General features: G+C 52.6%; 1 protein-coding gene across 1 annotated transcript in view; it reads right to left on the reverse strand.

Moving 5' to 3' along the window:
* Window positions 1–14,024, reverse strand: part of FCGBP (Fc gamma binding protein) — a 41,006-nt gene extending 26,982 nt beyond the window's left edge. Inside the window, exons 1-6 of the mRNA XM_028090637.2 lie at window positions 13,970–14,024; window positions 11,293–12,516; window positions 8,983–9,329; window positions 5,990–6,560; window positions 3,292–3,896; window positions 393–960 (exon numbers count right to left, since the gene is read on the reverse strand). Coding sequence (XP_027946438.2) covers window positions 393–960; window positions 3,292–3,896; window positions 5,990–6,560; window positions 8,983–9,329; window positions 11,293–12,516; window positions 13,970–14,024 — 3,370 coding nt within the window. The remainder of the gene's footprint in view (window positions 1–392; window positions 961–3,291; window positions 3,897–5,989; window positions 6,561–8,982; window positions 9,330–11,292; window positions 12,517–13,969) is intronic.
* Window positions 14,025–21,524: the final 7,500 nt, after the last annotated feature.

The following is a 21,524-nucleotide window of genomic DNA, read 5'->3' on the forward strand; positions in this document are numbered from 1 at the left end:
TCATGTATATTTCAACGGACAGTGATGTGCGCCATCCAGGCAGATGCTGTAAATGAGTGAGGTGGGCCAGATGGTGACCAAAAACACTGGAGAGGGACCAGGCTTCTTCTAAAGGCAGCCCTGCTACTCGTCTCTGAATGACAGCTGCCATATAGGAAATAGACCCGGGGCCACCAGATATTTTTGGTCATCTTACAAATATTTCCTGCATCTGTGACTTCCCAGGCATGTAACCAAATCCTCTTAAGCCTCTGTTTCCTCACCTGTTAAATGGGTGCAGCCACAGTCCCTACCTCAGAATACCCCTCTGAGAGTTACATGAGTTAATGCTATGTATACATTAATGAATATTCATAAGGCCGAGCCCCCCAGCTGTCACTCCCGGTACTCACGGCAAAGCTTCTCACTCCTCCAGGGGTGCACAGTGGCCCCGATGGCCTGGCACGCAGCGGCATAGGTGGCCAATGCCTCACATAGCGGCGCAGACTGGCCTGGCAGCAGGCAGCGGTCATAGACACAGTCGTGCAGGGCACCCTGTGGGTCCAGCTTGCCGTGGCACTCACGGAAGGGCCCCGTGGGGTCCGCAAGGATCCCACACTCCTTCTTGCTCTGCAGCTGCTGGGCCACCAGGGAGTCCAGGTTGGGACACTCCCCTGGCTCAGTTGCCCCACAGCCTGGCCTTGTCTCCTCCTGCCAGCTGTTCCCAAAGGCCAGGGCATTGCCAGCTTGGCCTCCACCCCGCAGAGCCAGGTCATCATTGGGGTTCCCATTGAAGTTTCCGCAGAGCCCACATAGGGCCCCAGCATAGCTGCTGGGCACCTTGACAATCACACGATTGTTCCAGTTGTAGGTGACAGTCAGGCCAAAGTCTGTGCGCACAACTGCATCTTGGCCCTGGCGGAAGACCTGCACCTGCCCATCTGCTGCCTGGAGGGGCAGGTGATGAAGGATGCCGTCCACCTGGACAGAGATGAAGGAGGTCCAAGGGGTTAGGGTATTCATGGCTGGGTGTCCCGCCCTTCACTCACTTGGCTCCAACTATTCTGAACTCCTTGCTGTTCTCTTGAGCACACGATGCTTGGTTCTACCTCAGGACCTTTGCACTTGCTCTTCCCTCTGTCTGGCATGCCACCTACCTGTCTTCAACCTGCGGCTATCAGCTTAAATCCAAATCCCTAACCCATGGCCTTCAGAGCCTATAGGGTCTGTCTCCCCATTACCTCCCCGACCTTACCATCTCCCACTCCCCCTGCCTCACTCAGTCTGCTCCAGCCACACTGGCTTTCTTGTTATTCCTCTACTTCTCTCAGTTTAGTCCAACTCTAGGGCCTTTTCACTTTGCCAAGAACATTACCCAACACTTGCCTCCTGGCTGCTTCCCCTTCAGCCTTCAGGACTTGGCGCAAAGCCAAGCCCCTTCCCTACAAGGTCTCGTTTCACTGCGACTCTGTCTACCTCTGTGCCTGCATCACCTGCCACATCGCTCACTCAGCCTCCTTGCTGTCTCCCTGAACACACCAAGAGTACTCCCACCTCGGGTGCCTGGGTGGCTCAGATGGTTAAGCATCTGCCTTCGGCTCAGGTCATGATCCCAGGGTCCTGGGATCGAGTCCCTCATCGGGCTCCCTGCTCCTTGGGAGCCTGCTTCTCCCTCTGCTTCTCTCTCTCTCTCTCTCTCCCTCTCCCTCTCTCCTCCTCTGTCTCTCATGAATAAATAAATAAATAAATCTTAAAAAAAAAAAAAGAGTACTCCCACCTCATGGCCTTTGCACTTGCCCTGATAGCTTTGATCCAAATCCCTTACAATGGCCTAAAAGGCCCTAGATGATCTGAGCCTCACTGCTCTCCAATTTCGTTCTCCGGTACTGCCCATCCCCACCCCTGCAACTCCAGCCAGGCATTCTCATCTTCTCCTGGACTCCACGAGCTCAGTCCGGCCTCAGGGCCTTCACTGCGCCTTCTGCTTGTGACATTCCTACCCTCTTCCACGTCCCTATTCTTTGCCTGGTTGCTTCCCCATCATCCTTTATGTCTCAGCTTAAAATAGAACCCCTCTCCCCACCAGGCCCTGCTCGTCCCCACTTTTCTGACCTCGTCTCCTACCAATCTCTCTATCCCATCCGCCCAACCTCACTCTCAAGTACAGCCGCACCGGCTCTGTGCTGCTCTCCTGTACTCTTCAAGCTTGGTTCAGCCCAGCCTTTGCACCTGCTGTTCCCTGCACCTAGGAGCCACCGCTCTTCACCTGGTGGTCTCTGCCTTGTCCTTCAGGTTCTGGCTGAAATCAAGACCTCCATCATAGCCATCCCCTCCATCATCCCCTCCCACCATTCCAGCCCCGTGGGCCTCCAGACTGTTCCTCTGCCCTCTTGTTTGTTCCTGCCTCAGGGCCTTTGCACTTGCTGTTCCTTCTGCCTGGAATACTATTCCATCCACTTCTGTCCCTGCCTGTTCCATCTCTCTTCTCAAGAGGGGCAATAGGATGTAGTGGTTAAGAAAGTATAGGCTCTGGAGCCAAACAGCCTGGCTTCAAATTGTGGCTCTGTCACTCATTAGCTGTGTGACCATGAATAGATAACTTAGCCTTTCTGCGCCCCAGTTTCTCATCTAACAAGATTAGCTATTTCACAGAGTGTTGTAGAGATTGAGTTACTATATGTCAAGCATTTAACGTGTAGAAATAACTTAGTATGTATTGGCTATGATTATTCCAGACTCAGTTTAAGTGTCATCTCAGAGAGGTGGGAACATAAATATGAATCATTATGCCCTCTGTTTATCTAGAAGTTTCTCTATGCCAGACACTCAGCTTTATGGGCAAAATTTCCTTTACTCCGAGGTCATTCTGAGGATTCTGACCTAAGGCCTGTAAAGGGTTTAGTGGTGGTGCTTGGCACATGGAAATTTCCTTAGTTTTCCATTTCCAATCCATCTTCCTCCCCAGGACATGGGCCACTGTCCCAAACTGCTCAGTAATAATTATTTACTAGAGCTGTGAATCTTACAACCTCACCCACGATTTTTATCTTTTTTTAAAAGAGAAAAATCTGTGGTTCTTGACTTCTGCTGGGTGGTGGACCCAGAGGACAAAACGAAAGCCTTGAGAGACAATCACACAGCCAAGGGAGAGGCAGCACCGCCCGGTTTGGGGTCCCGGGCCTTAAGCACTGGCCACAAGGTCTTCTTCTAACAGACCCCCGGCCCCACCAGGGGTTCAGAGCCCCTTCTCCTTAGGGGGGATTTCCTCCCTCTCTGCCCCCTCCCCACCTCCCCTGGCCCCGAGTCACTCACCAGCACTTGCCCAGGGGATTCCCGGCGCACAGCCACTTTCACGCCACGGGCCTCCACGCGCACGGCGCGCGTGTAGCTTACGGTCTGGCTGCCCCGGTGCTCATTTTCCACCAGCACCCGGAAGGCGGGCAGCGCTGCCGCCTGGTCGCACGAGCCGACCAGCAGGTACGTGCACGTGCCCATGAAGTCGAAGCGCCGGCCGTCGAAGCTCACGTAGTGCGGATCGCCGGACGCCTGGCAGCTCCCGAAGCGGTCGGGGTAGCAACCCAGGAGGCCGTTCTGGACGCGGCAGCGCTCGCCGGTCGGGCAGCCCTGCGTGTCCTTGCAGGTCACCTGCTGGGTGGCGCCGTTGCAAGTGCAGAGCCGCTGGCACCGGTCGTCCGCCCACACCTGCTGGCCGGGCGCGAGCGGGCGGCCCTCGAAGATGCAGCCGCACGACGAGGCCTCCACGCAGGCGCCGCCGCTGGCCACGAAGCCCGGGAGGCACACGCAGCCCTCCACGCACCCGCGCCCGGAGCAGTTGGCCGGCATCGCCTGGGAGTTGCAGGTGGCGGGGCAGGCGGGGCCGCACTGCTCATAGCGGCTGTTGGCGGGGCAGTTCAGGGCTGTGGGGGGGGGGGCGGGGGAGGGGGCGAGAGAGAGACGGGGAGGGGGGTCAGGCCAGCGCGACGGGCCTGGTGGGGTGTCTGTCCGAAGGGCTTAACAGGACTTCCCTCCCCACACCCTGCTCCTGCCCCCGGAGCTCCCCATGGCGCTTCCATCCCTCCCGGTGCTGGGGCCCCAAACCTCAGAGACATAGTTGACTCCTTTCTTCCTTCATTTTCACGGACAGCCAATCTGTCAGTAAATCCTGTGAGCTCCATAGTCAAAATCTCTCCTGAATCTGCCCCTTTCTCTCACCATCGTCCCCAGCCTGGTCCCGTCTCCTCTCCCCCAAGCAGCCTTTTGCCTGGTCCCCCCCCCCCATAACCGCCATTCAGCCCTCACAGGCTGTTCCTCACAAGCGGCCAGAGGGGCCCTGTGAACACCAGTGAGGTCCCTCTCCTGCTCAGAGCCCTCTTGTGGTGCCATCTCAGGGGAAAGCGGGGATCCTCCTGGTGGTCCACGGAGCTCCCCATTATCTGCACCCATCGCCTGTCTCCTCATCTCCTCTCATTCTCCCTTTGGTTCGCTCTGTCCCAGCCACAGAGGCTTCCTCATATGTCCTCACACTCCCACCTCAGGGCCTTTGCTGTTCCCAGGGTCTGTACTGGCCGTTCCTCAGGAGGCAGGGCGGCATGTGGTTAAGAGAAAGCTACTGGAGCCCAGACAGCCTGGGTTCAAAGCCCAGCCTCCCCTTTTAAGCTGTGTGATTGTGAGCAAATGACTCCAATCACCCCGTGCCTCAGTTTCCTCATCAGGAACATGAGATAATAATAGTACTGACCTCACAGGGTTCTGAGGAGTCAATGAGTTCATCTGTGCAGAGACAGCCCATAGTGTCTTTACTACTTAGCTGACTCCAGTGTCTTACCCTGCTCTCGGTTCCACTGTCACCTCCCCAGAAAGGCCGTCCCTGACCACCCTCTTCGTCAGCCTCTCATCACATGAACTTCCTTTCTTTTGTTCTTTAAAGATACTCCATGGTTTGCGGCTTACCGGCTGTCTCCCCAGCTAGGATATAAATTCTGTGAGGGTGGGGGTCTGGTCAGCCTCAATCCCTCACTGAACCGCCAGCACCAAGGACAGGATGTGGCCCGCAGGAGATGCTCATTCATTGAGAAATGAATGAGTGGATGGATCCACCAATTCCTCCTTTGCACCGGGCATTGGGGGAACTTGGGAGGGTGGGTGTTTACTGGGCAGTGAGGATAGAAGAGTGACCGAGACAAGCCCCACGTGGCCTCAGTGTCTCCCCCAGACTTACTCCCCCTCTGGAGTCCCCGTCTCAAGCCCGAGGCCCGGGCCTGGACACCTCCTCTTCCCTGGGCACTTGACTTTCTGTCTCCTGAAAATTTCTTTGGGAGCCTCTCCAGGGCAGGGGCAGGTGTGTGCTGGCCCCCATGGCACCCATCACCAGCAGAGGAATGGGGCCATATAGGGCCTCAGGGAATGATTGTGGATTGAATGAATAAATGGGCGAATGAATGATTAAGTGGATGGGCACCTGACTAAGGAGCTTGGACTTTATCCAGAGGGCATCGGGGAGTCACGGAAGGGCTGTGAACGAAGGGACGTTTACATTTCTGCTTTGGGACTCGGAGTACTACCTGTCACGCCAGCTCCTCTCTCGGCCTGGCACCCATGTCCTGCTCCCCCTTTTACTGTCTCGTTCCAGTTTCTCCTACAAGTTAGGGATTGGGCATCCCTTTCTCTAGGAAATCCTCCTCGATCCCTCCCCCCACCCAGGCTGAGTTGAGAAGCTTTCCTGGTCGCCCATAGCCCCCTGGACGTCCCCCCTCCTGGCCCTGTCCACTCTGCCCGTGCCTGGCAGAGCCTAGCAGGGACCACCCTCGTGGTGGTCCCTGCCTCGGCATGTGTCTGGCCCAAACTTAGGCTCGCTGTGGGCACGGCGTGGCCATCTCGGCCATCCCTGCGTCCCTGGCACGGTCCAGCTTCAGGCTGCACCACAAGAAGTGCTCAGATATGGAGCAGGTGCAAGGAGTCCCCTGCCTCCCACCACGCGCACCCCCAGCCCCGCACCGAGGGCGTCACTCACGACAGTGGGCCAGCAACCTCCAGTTCCCGACAGAGATGCCAAGCTCCAGGCAGGCCTGGGCGTAGGCGCTGAGGCTGCGGCACAGGCTGGACCGGTCCCCCTGGAGCACGCACAGGTCGTACACGCACTCCTCCAGGAAGGGCCGGGGGGGCAGCGCGCCGTGGCACACGGCGAACGGGCCGCCGGCCTGGGTCAGCATGCCGCAGAGGCGGTTGCCCTCGTAGTGCTGGGCCTGGCCTGGGGTGCAGGAGGGACAGTTGTTCTGGCAACCGTCCTCACACAGGTAGTCCTCGTCGTCCAGCTTCCAGCTGTTGGCAAACTCCACGGGGTCAGCTGCCAGCTCCGAGTCGTAGGTAAGGAAATCGTCATCGGGGTTGTGGTTGTAGTTGCCACACAGTCCGCACACCTGGCTCTGGAAGCGCTCGGGCAGGCTCAGGGCCAGCTGGCTGTCCCAGTTGTAGGTGACCACCAGCCCGAAGTCCAGCTCCACTACGGCCTGGGTCCCACTCTGGTACACGCGCAGGCGGCCCTTGACCAGGGAGACGGGCAGGCGCGAGCGCTGGTTGTCAATCTGCGGGGGGTGGGAGTGGGGGGGGGCAGCGGGCGGTCAGATCCTGTGTGGTCTGGCCCTCACCCCTCGAACCCTCCCCACTCGCCGCCCCCTGCCCTGGCTGCCCTGGGATTCCTTCTTGCTGTTGCTGCCACCGACCAAGCCTTGGGGTCTTTGCCCTCGCCTCCCTGTGGCCTGAAATGTTCTTCCCCTAGATGCACCCGTGGCTCACTCCCTGACCTCTGACCTCTTACAAAAGCTTTGCTCCACCGTCACCATGGCAGTGAGGCCATTCCTGACCACTCTATTTTATGTGGCAACCCCTCCCTACTCCCTATGCCCTTTCCTTGCTCTATTTTTTTTTTCCCTATAGCTTCTAACATATCATTTGCAAATTTCTCATGTTTATCATCTGCCTAACTCCGTAGACTGTCAGTCCCACAAAGACAGAGCTTTGTGTCTGCTCTGCTCGCGGCTTCCTCTCCTTCGCCTAGAACGGTGCCTGGTAGGATCGCAAGTGCTCAATGAGTGAATGAAGACGATGCTGTGTTAGATAAACATTCACCGGGCACTGCCTCTGGGCCTGGCCCTGGCTGGGCGATCCGGGGAGTGATGACCGAAGACAACACACACCCTGCTCTCCTGGGGCTCCCAGTCCAGTGAGGGAGGCAGACTGGTCACTAGATCAGAGTGACAGATCAGAGGGATCAGGGCTGGGATGGTGGGAGCGCTAAACCTCTGTCAAGTCACTGACCTCTGTAAGGATCTGACAAAAGTAACAGGGCTCTCTCTCTGAAAAACTGCACAGCAGATGCAAAATTCCACACATAATTTCGGGGATTTTGAAGTCCCTCTGAGCTTGTGCTCAGTCCCTCCAGATTTCTAGAACACCTACTTTAATCCACTTGCTTATTAATCTCACAGATCCACCTGCACACCCACACAGCGAGGTGGGTACAAGAATGCTCAGTTCTGCGATATTTGCCATCGTGAACAAAACATCCATCGGTGGGAGACTGAGTTACCCAAATGACGGGGCATCCATCCAATGCAGAACAGTGCAGGTGTAAAGAACAACAACAAAAGAAAGCCGAGGCTCCCTTGATGTTGATACGGAAACAGCTCCAGAAGCTACCGTGCAGTGTAAAAAACAAAGTGCAGAACAGAGCAGACGGTACAGTACTCTTCGCTAAGAAAGGGGAGACGGAAGAATGTAGGTTTGCCTTGCTTGTATTGGCATAAAGAAACCCTAGGTGAAACCTCAAGAAATCAGTAAAACTGGGGAGTGGGGGAGGGAAGGGAGAGAAAGCAGATGAAGACAGGAGTGACAGCCAGACCTTCCACAACATGCCCTGTTTGTTTTGAGCTATGCTGATGCTTTACCTCTTAAAAAAAAAAAAAAAAAAAAAAGAATCGCAGCAACACAGAAGAAATTCACAAGTACTGTGCTGAGCAAAAGAATCTTCCCGCAAATGGCTTCTTCCACTGTGTGATTCCATTAATATGAAGTTCTTGAACAGGCGAAAACTAATCATTGGTGGGAAAAAAAATCAGAACTATGGTCGCCTCTAGGAGCAGGTTGGGATTGTCTGGGAAGGGGCATGAGAGAATGTTCCAGAATGATGAATAGATTCTATATCTTAATGGAGGTTGGGGATGCACATTTGTCAAAACTCCATGAACTTAAGATATATGGATTTTTATTATGTGTACATTTGATATCCAAAGTAAACAAAACTGGGACAGCCAGCTGGCCCTGAGCCTGCCCGAGCGCTTCCAGAGCCAGGTGTGAGGACTGTGTGGCAACTGCAACCACAACCACAACCCCGACCCACAGCCCATACCATAAAAATATGGTATGAGGCAGAATGGCAAAGAGGTTAAGAATAGGCTCAGGAGGCACCCTGCCTGTGTTCCCAGCTCCATCTCTTACTGGCTCGGAGCCCTTGGGAAGTCGCTCATCTCTCTGGACCTCAGTCTCCTCACCTACAAGTGTTAATAATAATGCCTCCCCCCACAGATTGCTGTGAGCATTCCATGCATTAATACATGGAAAGCACTAAGAAACAAATCCAGCACATAGCAGGTGCTCCTTGAATTTAGTGTTTGGTCACTGAAGACATTCCCCATTGTTGGACAGCTTGTTTCTTTTCTTTTCTTTTCTTTTCTTTTCTTTTCTTTTGCTACCCCAAACCACGTTGGCATAAACTTTTCTTCCACCATATCTCTGAGTACCTTAAAATTTCTAGAAGTGGAATTGCTGGACGAAAGGTATTTCAGGCTCTGATTTTCAAATTCCCCCTCCCCAGCCCCCACTGCTCCCTCCTCTGTACTCCCCACCCCACAGCGGAAGGCTTGGGTTTGGGGCCTGACACCCAGGCTTTGCTTCCTCCTTCTGACTGGAGGCTCATAGGTATTAAACCTGAACCCTTTGGACACTTACCCGAGCGAAGCCAACTTCCCCTCGGACCAGAGATACTGTGTGGCTGTAGGCGCGCACGTTGACCAAGCCCACGTAGGAGACCCGGCGGCTGCCCCGGTGCTCATTCTTGGCCTCCACACTGAAAGCCTGCAGGGTCTGGTCGTTGCTGCACAGCTCTGCCATCGAGTAAAGGCACGTGCCCATCATGTCATAGCGCCGGCCGTCGAAGGTGGTGTAATGGGGGTCACCTTGGGCGCGGCAGGTGGCCACGGGGACCGCCACGCACTTGGCCTGCTGATCCACCACCTGGCATTTCTGCTGGGGACTGCACTGCACGTCTTCGCAGGAGGGTTTCTGGGACAGCACGGCTGGGGAGGGGAGGAAGGGAGTGGCAAAGAATAAAGAGTCAGGGGTATCCTGCTGTGCAGAGTTCGGGCAGTGGGCTCACAACTACCCGTGGAAGAAGTGGGGAAACTGAGGTCTGGAGGCCCCCTGGGGAGATGGCTGCCCAGGCATGACCCAACAACCCCAGGTATTCTAATTCCCTAGTTTGACAAGGCTCAGCCCAGAAGAACTGAAAGGTAGTGAAGAAGGATGGGCAGGGATCATCATGGAAATGTCTATTTGTGGTTTTTCTCTCCCCATGTCCCCCTTCCTGTGCATTCCCACTCGGGTCAGAAGGCTAAGGAATCTTTTATAAGGACAGAAAATGGAAGTCTCTGCCTTCCTGGATCAGGCTGCCTAGGTTAGAATCCTGGCTCTGCTGGTCGGGCGGCACTGGAGAAGTAATTTTAAACTCTCTATGCCTCAGTTTCCCCATTTGCAAAAAGGGGGTGATAACAGCACATTCTTCACAGGGATATTTGGGGAGGCTTAAAGAAGCTAAAATATAAGTAGGGTTTGGCCAAAGTGGTGAGTGTTACCTGTTATAATGAATCACCTACCCCTCTCCTATTTGACTGTTCAAGCCCAAAGTGGCTCTTTGAAGGTGGGTAGCTTGCACGCCTGTGGTTGGAGGGGGCATTTTTTGCCAGTCCTGGGAACTCTAATGTCTAGAGTCCTAGCTTGAAGCAGGAGGTCCACATAGGAAGAAATAGCCCTTCCTCCCCTGCCTCCCAGTGTTCAAAATTTCTTGCTTTCTGTCTGCTCATAATAACTTGCCAGATACCCCCTGAGAGCTTTACAGATGTTAACTCATTACTCCCTCACTCCAATCCTGTGAGGGGGTACAACTATTAACCCTATTTTACAGACAGGGAGACTGAGGCCCACATAGACGAGGTCACATGCCCAAGGTCACACAAGCAGAGGTGGGATTTGAACCTGGGAAGTCTGGCTTTAGCATCTGTGTCCTCAGACACCACATTGCACTGCCTGGGGACAGTTCCTCAAATGCTCTGAGCGTAAGGTTACACATAGGGCCAGGTCCTAGGGATTAACTATGTTAACACACACAGGACATCCAGAATGGTCTCCGGTATATTGAGAGAGAACTCCCCCCGCCCCACGGTAGCCATTGTTATTTATCATACTTTTAGACCTCCTGCATTGGGGTGTAAACATTCCTATAGGAGGTGGGGGAGTGGTAGTTAACCACTGGTATAGTTGCTAAAATAGCAACACATTAAAAATAAATAAATAAGGGCGCCTGGGTGGCTCAGTTGGTTAAGCGACTGCCTTCGGCCCAGGTCATGATCCTGGAGTCCCGGGATCGAGTCCCACATCGGGCTCCCTGCTCAGCAGGAAGCCTGCTTCTCCCTCTGACCCTCTTCCCTCTCGTGCTATCTCTCATTCTCTCTCTCTCAAATAAATAAATAAAATCTTTAAAAAATAAATAAATAAATAAATAAATAAATAAATAAATAAATAAAAGATCAAAATACTTCCAGACTGTTTGATAAGAAGCTGCTGACCTGAGCCCACTCCTCCCCACAAAGATCCCTCCCTCTAGGCACCTTGGCTCTTTCCTAGGACTCTATCCCTAACCCCCGTCCCCCTGCAAAAAGCAACTGACAAAGGGCTGAGGCCAGACACCTGTCAGACACCGTGGAGGCTTATATATAGGACCCTGCTGCCGTGCTCTGGCGGGCACTGCTTCTGACTAGTGGGGACCTTGGATCGCACTGGTGGCTAAATATTTAGCGGTTCCTTGAGGGGCTTGGGTAGGGAGGAGCTGGGAAGCCTTAGGGAAGGGGAGGATGGCAGAGAGGATGGAGGTGAGGTGGGGACAGCCCCAGGGGAGCAGGTGGGTGGGGAAAAAGGAGAGGGTGAGAGAGCCAGCCAAGGGGTCACGGGTTGGACAGGGCCGGGGGCGCATTTCCCATCACTCACTTCGGCCGCAGGCACCTGCTGTCCCATAGCTTATGGCCTTGAGCAGCCCGAAGGTGAGCAGCCCGAAGTTAGTAGTGGCCTCAATCATGTGGATCTCGTCACTGGTGCCAAGGTCCACCTCGGCATAGGAGAACTCACTGCCGGGCACAGCTGTCCAGGAGAGCTTGGCCCCCATCCTCTGCCCGTCCATGGTCAGCTCGTTAACCGCCTTTGTCTGTGTTACTACCAGAGCCACACCCTCAGTGCCTGGCACGCTCTTCACCACATAGGCCGGGCAGTAGGCTGCCACATCTGGGACCAAGGCCAGGTGGGGGTCATAGGTTATTTGGCCCCTTGTGGCACCTGTGCCAAACTGCAGGACCTGGATGCCCACGTCTGCAGACAGGTAGAGCGGCTGGGACGGCCGGATCTCAAACTCTAACACATCGCCCTCCTGGAGCCCGCGGGAGCCAGCGGTGCCCCCCTGATTGTAGCTCAGCTTTGTGGTCTGGCTGGCCATGACATAGACCAGGTCGTAGTGGGCCTGGGAGGACAGAGAGGGCACCACGTAGCGGGTGCCCCAGGCGAACGTGGGGAGTAGCTGCTCCACCACGTGGTTGCAGTTTGTGTGTTTCTGGGCACAGCTGTGGCCAGAGAACACAGCCACTGGACCATTGGCTGTGATCTTCGACCCCGAGAGCTCAGCTGTGCTCTGTACCTGGGCCACCTGGTAGGGCTGCAGAGTCAAGGTCACAACACTGCCCGCTGGGTAGAACTTGCCCTGGAATGTCGCAGACCCCTTCAGCTGCATGGTGACTGAGGCCCCCGCTGCTCCCACCACCACGGCAAACTCCTTGACATTCTTGGACGAGACGCCGGGAGGTGTGAGCGCAAAGTACTCAGTGCCCAGAACCCGAACAGGCCACAGTCGCGTCAGCTCTGCTGTGTCGGGCTTCGTGTTTACAGCCTGCGCAGAGATCTCACGATCAGAGTGGACCGTCACTGCGTGCTGGAAGACCTTGCTGCCGACCATCTCAGCCTTGGAACTGATGTTGACCATGACTGACTGCCCCGGGTTCACTGTGACATTCTGCCTGGTACCATCTGCGTGGCAGTGAATGGAGACCGAGGCAGGGCGGTCCGACAGACTGGAGAGAAGGAGTTGGAGAGAGGCCCTGTGGTAGCTAGGCAGATAGTTCTGCAGGAAGGCTGCAAGGAAGTCCACGGAGGTCCCCTGGGTCAACCCTGGGGGTTGGGGGGAGAGAACACAGTTGCACGTCTGCTCACCCAGTCCTCTGAGAAGGAAGGCTTTGCATTGCGCCTAGATACCACATTGAAATATCAACTCGAGCTTTTTCTCCCCTCGCTTTCCCTTCTTATTTGCCTACCAGCCTTTCTGGCTTTTGTTTTCTAAAAACCTGAACGGGGGCGCCTGGGAGGCTCCGTTCCTTAAGCGTCTGCTCTCGGCATGGGTCATGATCTCAGGGTTGTGGGATCAAGCCCCACATCGGGCTCCCTGCTCAGTGGGGAGTCTGCGTCCCCCCCCTCCTCTGTGCACTCCGTCTCTCTAAATAAGTAAGTAAGTAAGTAAGTAAATAAATAAATAAATAAATAAAATAAAAGCCTGAACACTTTGGACCTGATGGGCCAGGCAAGTAATGCAAATGTGGGAAACCATCTGGATGGCCAGTGTGCAAATCAGAGAATTCATACGCCAAGGAAAGCGGGTAGGGTTAGCCTATTATCATGACGATTTATGGGCTCCTCCCCCCCACTTTTTTTTTTATGCCAGACCTTACCATTTTTCAGGAGAAACTGGCTATTTGAATTTCCATGTGAAATCTCCAACCCCAAATTGTTTTAAGTGCTATGGGCCTCAAACTGGCTGGATTCAGGTGCCGGTTTATGACTTCCGTCTTAATGAAACATGGGGGGTGTAAAGGGGGTTAAGGGAAGAAGGAGATTATGGCAATGTGGACAATATGTCTCCTAGAAAGAGGGAGGAGTGGGTGCTTTTCAACACCCCCAACTAGGGAGAGATTCTCCAGGGCTGGGAAGAGAGGGAGGGAGAGGGGAAGGGGGAGGGAGAGGGAGATGGAGAAAGAGAGAGGGCAGGGGAGGACATCTACAAGATCTTGGAGAGAGTATGGGGCTATAGAAGGACTCTCTGCTGAATTAGGGGAGCCTTGAAAGATGTCCCAGTGTCCCACGGGGCCAGGGCATCAGGGACAATGAAGGCTTCAGAAGTGACCTAAGCAGATGCTGACTGATGACTAGACAGCTCTGAGGCCCCATCCTTCTCCGGTACTCTGACTTCACCTGAGACTCCAGTCCTGGGCATAACCCTGGGGAATCGGGCACCAAGCCCTCCAAGAACGACTTGGGTGAAATTTTCCATCACCTCAGCAGCAGGAGGCTCAGAGTCAGAGTTTTAGTTGAGTTACAGAAAACTGAGAAAGTGGTACTTCTTGAAGACTTAAACCGGGGGACCGCGGATTTTATCTGCTTCTTTCTAGGACAGAGAGAGAACGGGAGGATCCCACCACAGCTCTCTACAGAACGTAAGGGGCCTCGCGCCCACCTCAGCTAGCCTGGTGTGGCGCTGGGAGATGGGGTTGTGGAGGGCATCCAGATGGAGGGTGCTGACCGTGGCAGGCAGAGTCCCCCAGACGAGAACAAGGATCTCAGTCCAACTTACCACACAGGAGGCTTGCTCCTGTCCAGAGTGTCCACCAGCTCCACAGGGAACCCATGTCTGCAGAGGGGAAAGGGAGGGGGTCATGGAAGGTTAGTCTGCCCCTCTGGCTGGGCACTCTTCCAGGGAGGACGAGGGCCACCTGGGCACCAGGGAGGTGGGCCAGATCCAAGGGCCAGTGTGCGTGTGTGTATAGGGGAGTTACATGTCCAGTGGGTCTTGTGGGGGGCAGGGAGGGCAGGAGAGGGCACGGAGGGGGAGTTAGGTGTCCAGTGGGCCCAGTGGGGGTGGGATGGGGAAGCCTGGAGCCAGGGGCTAGAGTAGGGGACCTGATATCCCACTTCTCTAGGGGACCCCAGCCTCTCTCACCTGCAGGTCCCTGGAGCTGCAGGGCTAGCCCCTGGGCTGGGCTATATAGAGGAGTTTCGTGGCTCCTCAGACCACACCCTGGGTCACCTGCCAAGAAGATGGAGCCAACTTCCTGGAGGAGGCTGGTGATCCCAGGGCCAGGTGGAATGGGGACCCTGAAAGCCTGGGAAGGGTGGAGGGCAAGCCTGGACACCTGGGTCCTTAGAGGGGTGTGAGAACAGCTGGTGGCTGTGGCCTGGGAGCCTGCTGCACACTTCAGAACTGGAAGGGTGGTGTCCCTGAGGGAAACAGCTGGGGAGCAGGGTGCTGGGAGCCTGGGTCCCCGGGGGGTGGGGGAGTAGGGGCGGAACGTGGTGTTTAGTCTTGTTTGCTGGTTCGATGGTTGGATCTCTCCCTTTGCCTCCTGCCAGGAACAATAGCAAAGGACCCATATCCGGGTTCTGGCTGCTCCCTAGTCCCCACAAGCTGATGCCTCCTGGTCCCCAGCCATCCACATCCTGTATGCAGGCAGCACTGTGGTGTCTGGGGTGGGCAGGAATCTGAGCACCTGAACCTAGGTCAGTGGGACACAATACCTCCAGGACAGCAGGACCTCCTGAGAACCTTGTCTGCAAAACGTGAACATCAAAATTAGCCTCACTGGGGACTGTAGGTGGGAGGCAGGCTCTTCTGGTGGGGACCCCCGTGGAGAGCAGGGCGGGAACTGGGGGCTGGAGCTGTGTGTGAAGAAGGATGGAGGCCCCTGTTTCCTGGTTCCACGCAGACACTGGGTTCTACTTCCTGGAGAATTATTTGTTTTCTGGGAGGTCTTTTTGCCCTGAGAAGGGACTGGCTGGGGGCACCTGGGTGGTTGTCAGTTAAGCGTCTGCCTTCGGCTCAGGTCTCATGATCTCAGGTCATGATCTCAGAGTCCTGCGATCGAGCCCCACGTTGAGCTCCCTGCTCAGCGGGGAGTCTGCTTCTCCCTCTCCTTCTGCCCTCCCCACCCCCAGCTCGTGCTCACTTTCTCTCTTCTCTCAAATAAATAAAAGCGAGCGAAAGAAAGAAAGAAAAGAAAAGAAGGAAGGAAGAAAAAGAAAGAAAGAAAGAAAGAAAGAAAGAGAGAAAGAGAGAAAGAAAGAAAAGAAAGAAAGAGAGAAAGAGAGAAAGAGAGAGAAAGAGAGAAAGAAAGAAAGAAAGAAAGAAAGAAAGAAAGAAAGAAAGAAAGAAAGAAAGAAAGAAAAGAAAGAGAAAGAAAGAAAAGAAAGAGAGAGAGAGAAAGAAAGAAAGAAAGAAAAGAAAGAAAGAAAGAAAGAAAGAAAGAAAGAAAGAAAGAAAGAAAGAAAAAGAAAGAAAGAAAGAAAGAAAGAAAGAAAGAAAGAAAGAAAGAAAGAAAGAAAGAAAGAGAGAAAGAAAGAAAGAAAAAGAAAAAGAAAAGAAGGGACTGGCTAAGCAGGCTTTGGGGACCCCTGTGCCTCCCATCACCCAGAATCTACCTGGGATGGGAGCCTAGGTGTCACATGGAGAGCAGAGGAAGAAACTACCGCGAGGTGGTGTGGCCTTTGGGGTCTGTTCCTACAGAGGAGCTGGCTTGACCCATGCCCTGGTCTCCTTGAACCCACTGTTAGGACTCATTGTTTGCTAGGGAGTTTCCCCAGCAGCTGCAAAGCCTGGGCACCCTCTCGGACAACACCCCATCAACTGCTGCCCCCAGGACTCCCTCTCTTATCACCAAGGCCTGTGGGTGGCTGGGGTGGGTGGGGGCTCTGGCATCCCCCACTCAGGGCAAGTTCCCAGAGGGAGAGATAAAGACTCAGAGTTGAATGGGACCCAAAGTCAACCAGGAAAATGAAGTGAGCAAACAGGAGACTGGATGAAAGCCAGGGATGTCAAGAAACAGGTGGGGGGTGGGGGGGTGGCTCACGGGAGCAGGAGTTTCGCAGGGAGCAGTGCTTGGCTCCCTGAGGAAACGAAGGACCAGAAAGAAGGACTGGCGGGATTCATAGGAAGGAAGCAGCTTACCGCAGACCAAGGTGGCGAAGTCTTCTAAATCAGATACCCCATTGTGGTCTGAGACAGAGAAATGAGGGGCGAGGGGCAGAGAATTAGGGTGAACCTCAGGGGTGATCATGCCCCTCCAATCTCGTCTAAGCCTTGAGGTCTCCCCTTGGTTGACCCCGGAGAGAAGCCTTTGCGTCCTCAAAAATCCACTCTTGGGCGCCTGGGTGGCTCAGTGGTTAAGCGTCTGCCTTCGGCTCAGGTCACGATCCCAGAGTCCTGCGATCGAGCCCCGCGTCGGGCTCCCTGCTCTGCGGGAAGCCTGCTTCTCCCTCTCCCACTCCCACTGCTTGTGTTCCCTCTCTCGCTGTCTCTGTCTCTGTCGAATAAATAAATAAAATCTTAAAAAAAAAAATCCACTCTTGCCCTTTGCAGCCAGAGTCCCTAGAAATGGGGTGGTAGTGGGAAGTCTCATCATTTAATATATTGGATTTGACACTGCTTAGGACCTTCTTCTCACTCCTTTCAGGGCCCAAGGGGTGTGTGTGTTTGTGTGTGTGTGTCTGTGTGGACACACCCTGTGGCCTACTCTACCACATCTATTCTCAGAACACCCTTATCTATTCTTGGAAATCCCACTGGAGAGAACCTGCGCACACATTTCTTTACGGTCAGAAAAGCATGTCCGTCTTGCCCCTCGAATCCTCACTCCAAGCCCAAACAGAGGTGTTTGTGAATCTAAACCTTCTGGCCTCTCCCTGAGGCAGGATCTGCAGGGGACAGATCTGCGCTCGTCATACACTTGAGACCCCTGGGACCCTCGGGCTTGTCTGGGCTTTACAGACCAAGGGCACAGCTGGAGAGAATTTACTCTCTGCAGCTAAATGTAGATTAAAAAATTATATTTTATTTATTTATTAGAGAAAGAGAGAGAGAGAGCACAAGCAGGGGGAGCAGCAAGCAGAGGGAGAGGGAGAGGCAGGCTCTCTGGCGAGCAGGGAGCCCGATGTGGGGCTCGATCCCAGCCCCCAGGATCAGCACCTGAGCCGACTGAGCCACCCAGGCACCCTGCTAAATGCAGATGTGCTGGCAATTTCTAATATCATTCCTTCATGTCTGGGTCCCACAGGGATTCCTGCCACCACCTTGGGGAATCCCTCCATCTCGCAGAAGCTGTCACTAACCTCCCTTGACCTCATTCCCCCCCCTGCTCAATACTCTTCCATGCTGCCCTGTCCCCGTGAAGGCAAGTCCACGCGCTTGGCAGGATTATCTCCATGGTCTGCCCCTGTCACTTGGCCACCCCCGTGCCATTCCTCCTCCTCGGAGCCCCCTCCTTGATATTCTGCTTGCTGACTCTGTGTCTGGAGTCCCGACCTCGCTTTCTGCATGACTTATTTCCCAAGAACCCAAGCTAAGGCCAATCTGTTTCATTCCTCTTCTACCACACTGACTACTTGTTCCCTTGCTTAAAGGAGATCCCCTCCCCTTTTCTCCACGCTTGAAACTGAGAGTCTTACTGCATCCACAGTCCCGTGCCTCCCCACCAATCTCTCTTCCACCCGCCGTAGTCCGACCTCCATACTCACCAAAACTGTGTTTGCTGGGCCCTTATTTGCCAGTTGGTTCTAGCTCCTTCTGTTACATTTGACACGAACACTTTTCCCTTTTCTGTCTAATGCCCGGGCGCCTGGCTGTCTCAGTTGATGGAGAATGAGACTCTTGATCTCGGGCTTGTGGGTTCCAGTCCCACATGAGGCTTAAAGATTACTTAAAAATAAAATCTTTAGTGGGATGCCTAGGTGGCTTCTAACACCACAGATTATTTAGCTTGCTTTAAAATTTTACCTCAATGGAAGGACGCCTGGGTGGCTCAGTGGGTTAAGCATCTGCCTGCGGTTCAGATCATGATCCCAGGGTCCTGGGATCGAGTCTCCCATCGGGCTCCCTGCTCAGTGGGGATCCTGCTTCTCCCTCTGTCTGCCACTCCCCCTGCTTGTGCTCTCTCTCTCTGACGAATAAATAAACTGAAAAACATAAAATCTTAAAAAAAATTTCTCATGCCTCTGTTTTCAGGATATCACTTTCTTCTGGATCTTGTTACTTGGTTTTTTTCTTACAGTGATTCCTTTAACATCGGTGGTTCTCAGATTCTCCTTCTCTAACTGCGTCTTTTCTCTAGGAAATCTTAACCTGTGTCTACCCGTGCTAATAGAACTTTCTGTGATGATGAAAATGTTCCATACCTGGCAGTGTCCAATGTGGTAGGCAAGAGCTACATGCAGCTACTGAGCTCTTGAAATGTGATTAACGCCAGGCAGGGACTGAATTTTTAATTTTTTTTTTTAAGTAGGCTCCACAACCAATGTGGGGCTTGAACTCACGACCCTGAGATCAAGCCCTGATCTGAGATCAAGAGTCAGACACTTAACTGACTTAGCCACCCAGGCACCCCAATTAATTTAATTTTAATCGATTTAAATTTTAATTTAAATGGCCACCTGCAATTTGTGTCTATACGGGACAGGATAAAACTCTAGCGCTATGGCTAACACAGGCCCCATTTCATCCAGCTATCTAGCTGCCTATCCATCTGTCACTAACCTATCCACCTATTTGTTCTCTTTTATACCCACTTTCCATTCCTGTTGTCCCCTTATCAGTAACCATTCTAATGTGATTCATGGGAATAGTTTTTAATGTCTCAGTGGAATAAACTAGATGTATTAATAAGTTCCTGTTCTAAAACAAAAGGTCCATGGCTGAACTCTCAGTTTCCAAGGGGAACACTTTATTGATATTGTAAAAATCTAATAGAAACAGAAAAAAAGGGAAATCTGTGTATAGGTGAGGACAGTCATAAGCAGTAAAGGAGAAAAAGACAGTTACATCAAATCAGGTACTTAGAACATCCAACCTCATTGGCTGGGGAAGCCCCGTGGAGACAGCCAGGCTGGAGTCCTAGTGGAGAAACCTGGGTGGAGCATCCTCCCCTCAGGTGAGACCTTCCAACCGACTGTCCCCATTAGGGCCGTGTTTATAGGGCAAATGATGGGGTCTGAAGTTAAACATTTGTTCACCTAGTTAAACATTTGTTTGCCTACGTGCTATGTGGAGTGAGCTGCATTTCTATGTTATCATGTCTTTACATATTCAAGGAGGCTAGGCTAGGTGTGTTTGCCTCCCGTCCCAGCTCCCATTCTGGGGGGCCAGCCCAGCTGGAGCCAGAGGGGATACAAGGCACAATTTATAGCTCTAGGTGTCCAGGTCAGAAGGGCCACTTCTGACCTGGAGGCCCGCTAATGTCAATGAATCAGGCTCCCAAGGTCACTTATGCAGCACGAGTCTGTACATGCAGGTCAGGGTGGTGGGTTATGCAGGACAAATCACGGAAACCTCCGGCCATACAATACAGTGCACGAATCATAAACATATACAGCTCATTGAGTTATCTCAAAAAGAATACACCCTCATAACCTTTACCCAGGTCAAGAAAGAGAACATGCCTAACATGCCTAGCATCCCAGAGACCCTCTTCTTGCTTTTCCCTAACCACTGTCCACTCCCTCCTTCTCACAGAGAGCCAGTATTTTGGCTTCTAACACCACAGATTATTTAGCTTGCTTTAAAATTTTACCTCAAGGGCACCTGGGTGGCTCAGTTGGTTAAGCGACTGCCTTCGGCTCAGGTCATGATCCTGGAGTCCCTAGATCGAGTCCCGCATCGGGCTCCCTGCTTCTCCCTCTGACCCTCCCCCCATCTCATGTGCTTTCTCTCTCTCATTCTCTCTCTCTCAAATAAATAAATAAAATCTTTAAAATTTTACCTCAGTGGAAGGACACCTGGGTGGCTCAGTGGGTTAAGCATCTGCCTTCGGTTCAGGTCATGATCCCAGGGTCCTGGGATCGAGTCCCGCATCGGGCTCCTTGCTCAGCTGGGAGCCTGCTTCTCCCTCTCCCTCTGCCTGCAGCTCCCACTGCTTGTGCACTCTCTCTCTCTCTCTGTCAAATAAATAAAATATTTTTAAAAATAAAATTTTACCTAAATGGAATTATACGTCTGTGTTGCTTTGTGACTTGCTTCTTCCGCCGGGTGCTATCTTTGTGCACAAAACCATAGTTCATTTTCATTGCCATATGGAACTCCCTTGTATAAAAATTACCACATACTTACCCATTCTACTGTTGATGGACATTTGGATTGTTTCCAGTTTGGGCCAATAGATCCAATCTTTCGGTGCTCATGTGCATCATTTCTTTTGGGGTATGCTGTGGGGTTTCTAAGGGTAGAATGGCTAGATCATTGGGCTCAGCTTTAGTAGATGTCACCAAATGCACTGCAGTTTCAACTCCCATGGTCATGACCATTCTGGTGGCTCCACAGCAATATTTGATCTTGTTAGACTCTGTAACAAAGTCATGTTAGCCATGTTAGAAGTGTAGTGCTATCGAGTTCTGGTTTTATTTTGCATTTCCTGGAGATTTGTCTCTTGTCTTTCTGTTATTGATTTCTAGCTGATTCAATTATGGTCAGAGAACATACTCTGTATAATTTCAATTCTTTTCATTTTGTCATGGTTTGCGTTATTGCCCAATGTATGTTTTCTTTTGGCAAATGTTCCATGTATCGTTGGAAAGAATGTGCACACTGCTATGTTGAGTGGGGTGTTCTATAAATGTCAATTAGATCCTGTTGATTGGTGGTGTTATTCAGTTCTTCTGAATATTCTCTCTAGTAGTTCTATGAATTGACAAGAGTAAGGTTTTGAATTCCCTAATTGTGTATTTGTCTATTTTGCTTTCCAGTTCTTCTTTTTTAAGATTTTATTTGTTTGTTTATTTATTGAGAGAGAGCACTCCAAGGTTGGGGGAGAGGGAGAGGGAGAATTTCAGGCAAACTGCACTGAGCTCAGAGCCCAACGTGGGGCTCAATCTCACAACCCTGAGACCATGACCTGAGTGGAAATTCATAGTTGGCCGCTTAACTGACTGAGCCACCCAGGTGCCCCTCACCTTTATGTTCTATCAGTTTTTGCTTTGTGTATTTTGAATCTCTATTGTTTGTTGAGTATGCATTTTGGATTGCAATGTCTCTTTGTTAGAATGATCCTTTTATCATTATGTAATGTCCCTCCTTGTTCTTAGCAATTTTTCTTTGCTCTGAACTCTACTTAATTTGATATTAATATAGTAACTTTTGGCTTTTTAAAGTT

This window comes from Eumetopias jubatus, unplaced genomic scaffold, assembly GCF_037043125.1.
Source record: "Eumetopias jubatus isolate StellerSeaLion01/CBP00866 unplaced genomic scaffold, mEumJub1_p1.0 scaffold_10, whole genome shotgun sequence".
In the NCBI taxonomy this organism is placed as follows: domain Eukaryota; kingdom Metazoa; phylum Chordata; class Mammalia; order Carnivora; family Otariidae; genus Eumetopias; species Eumetopias jubatus.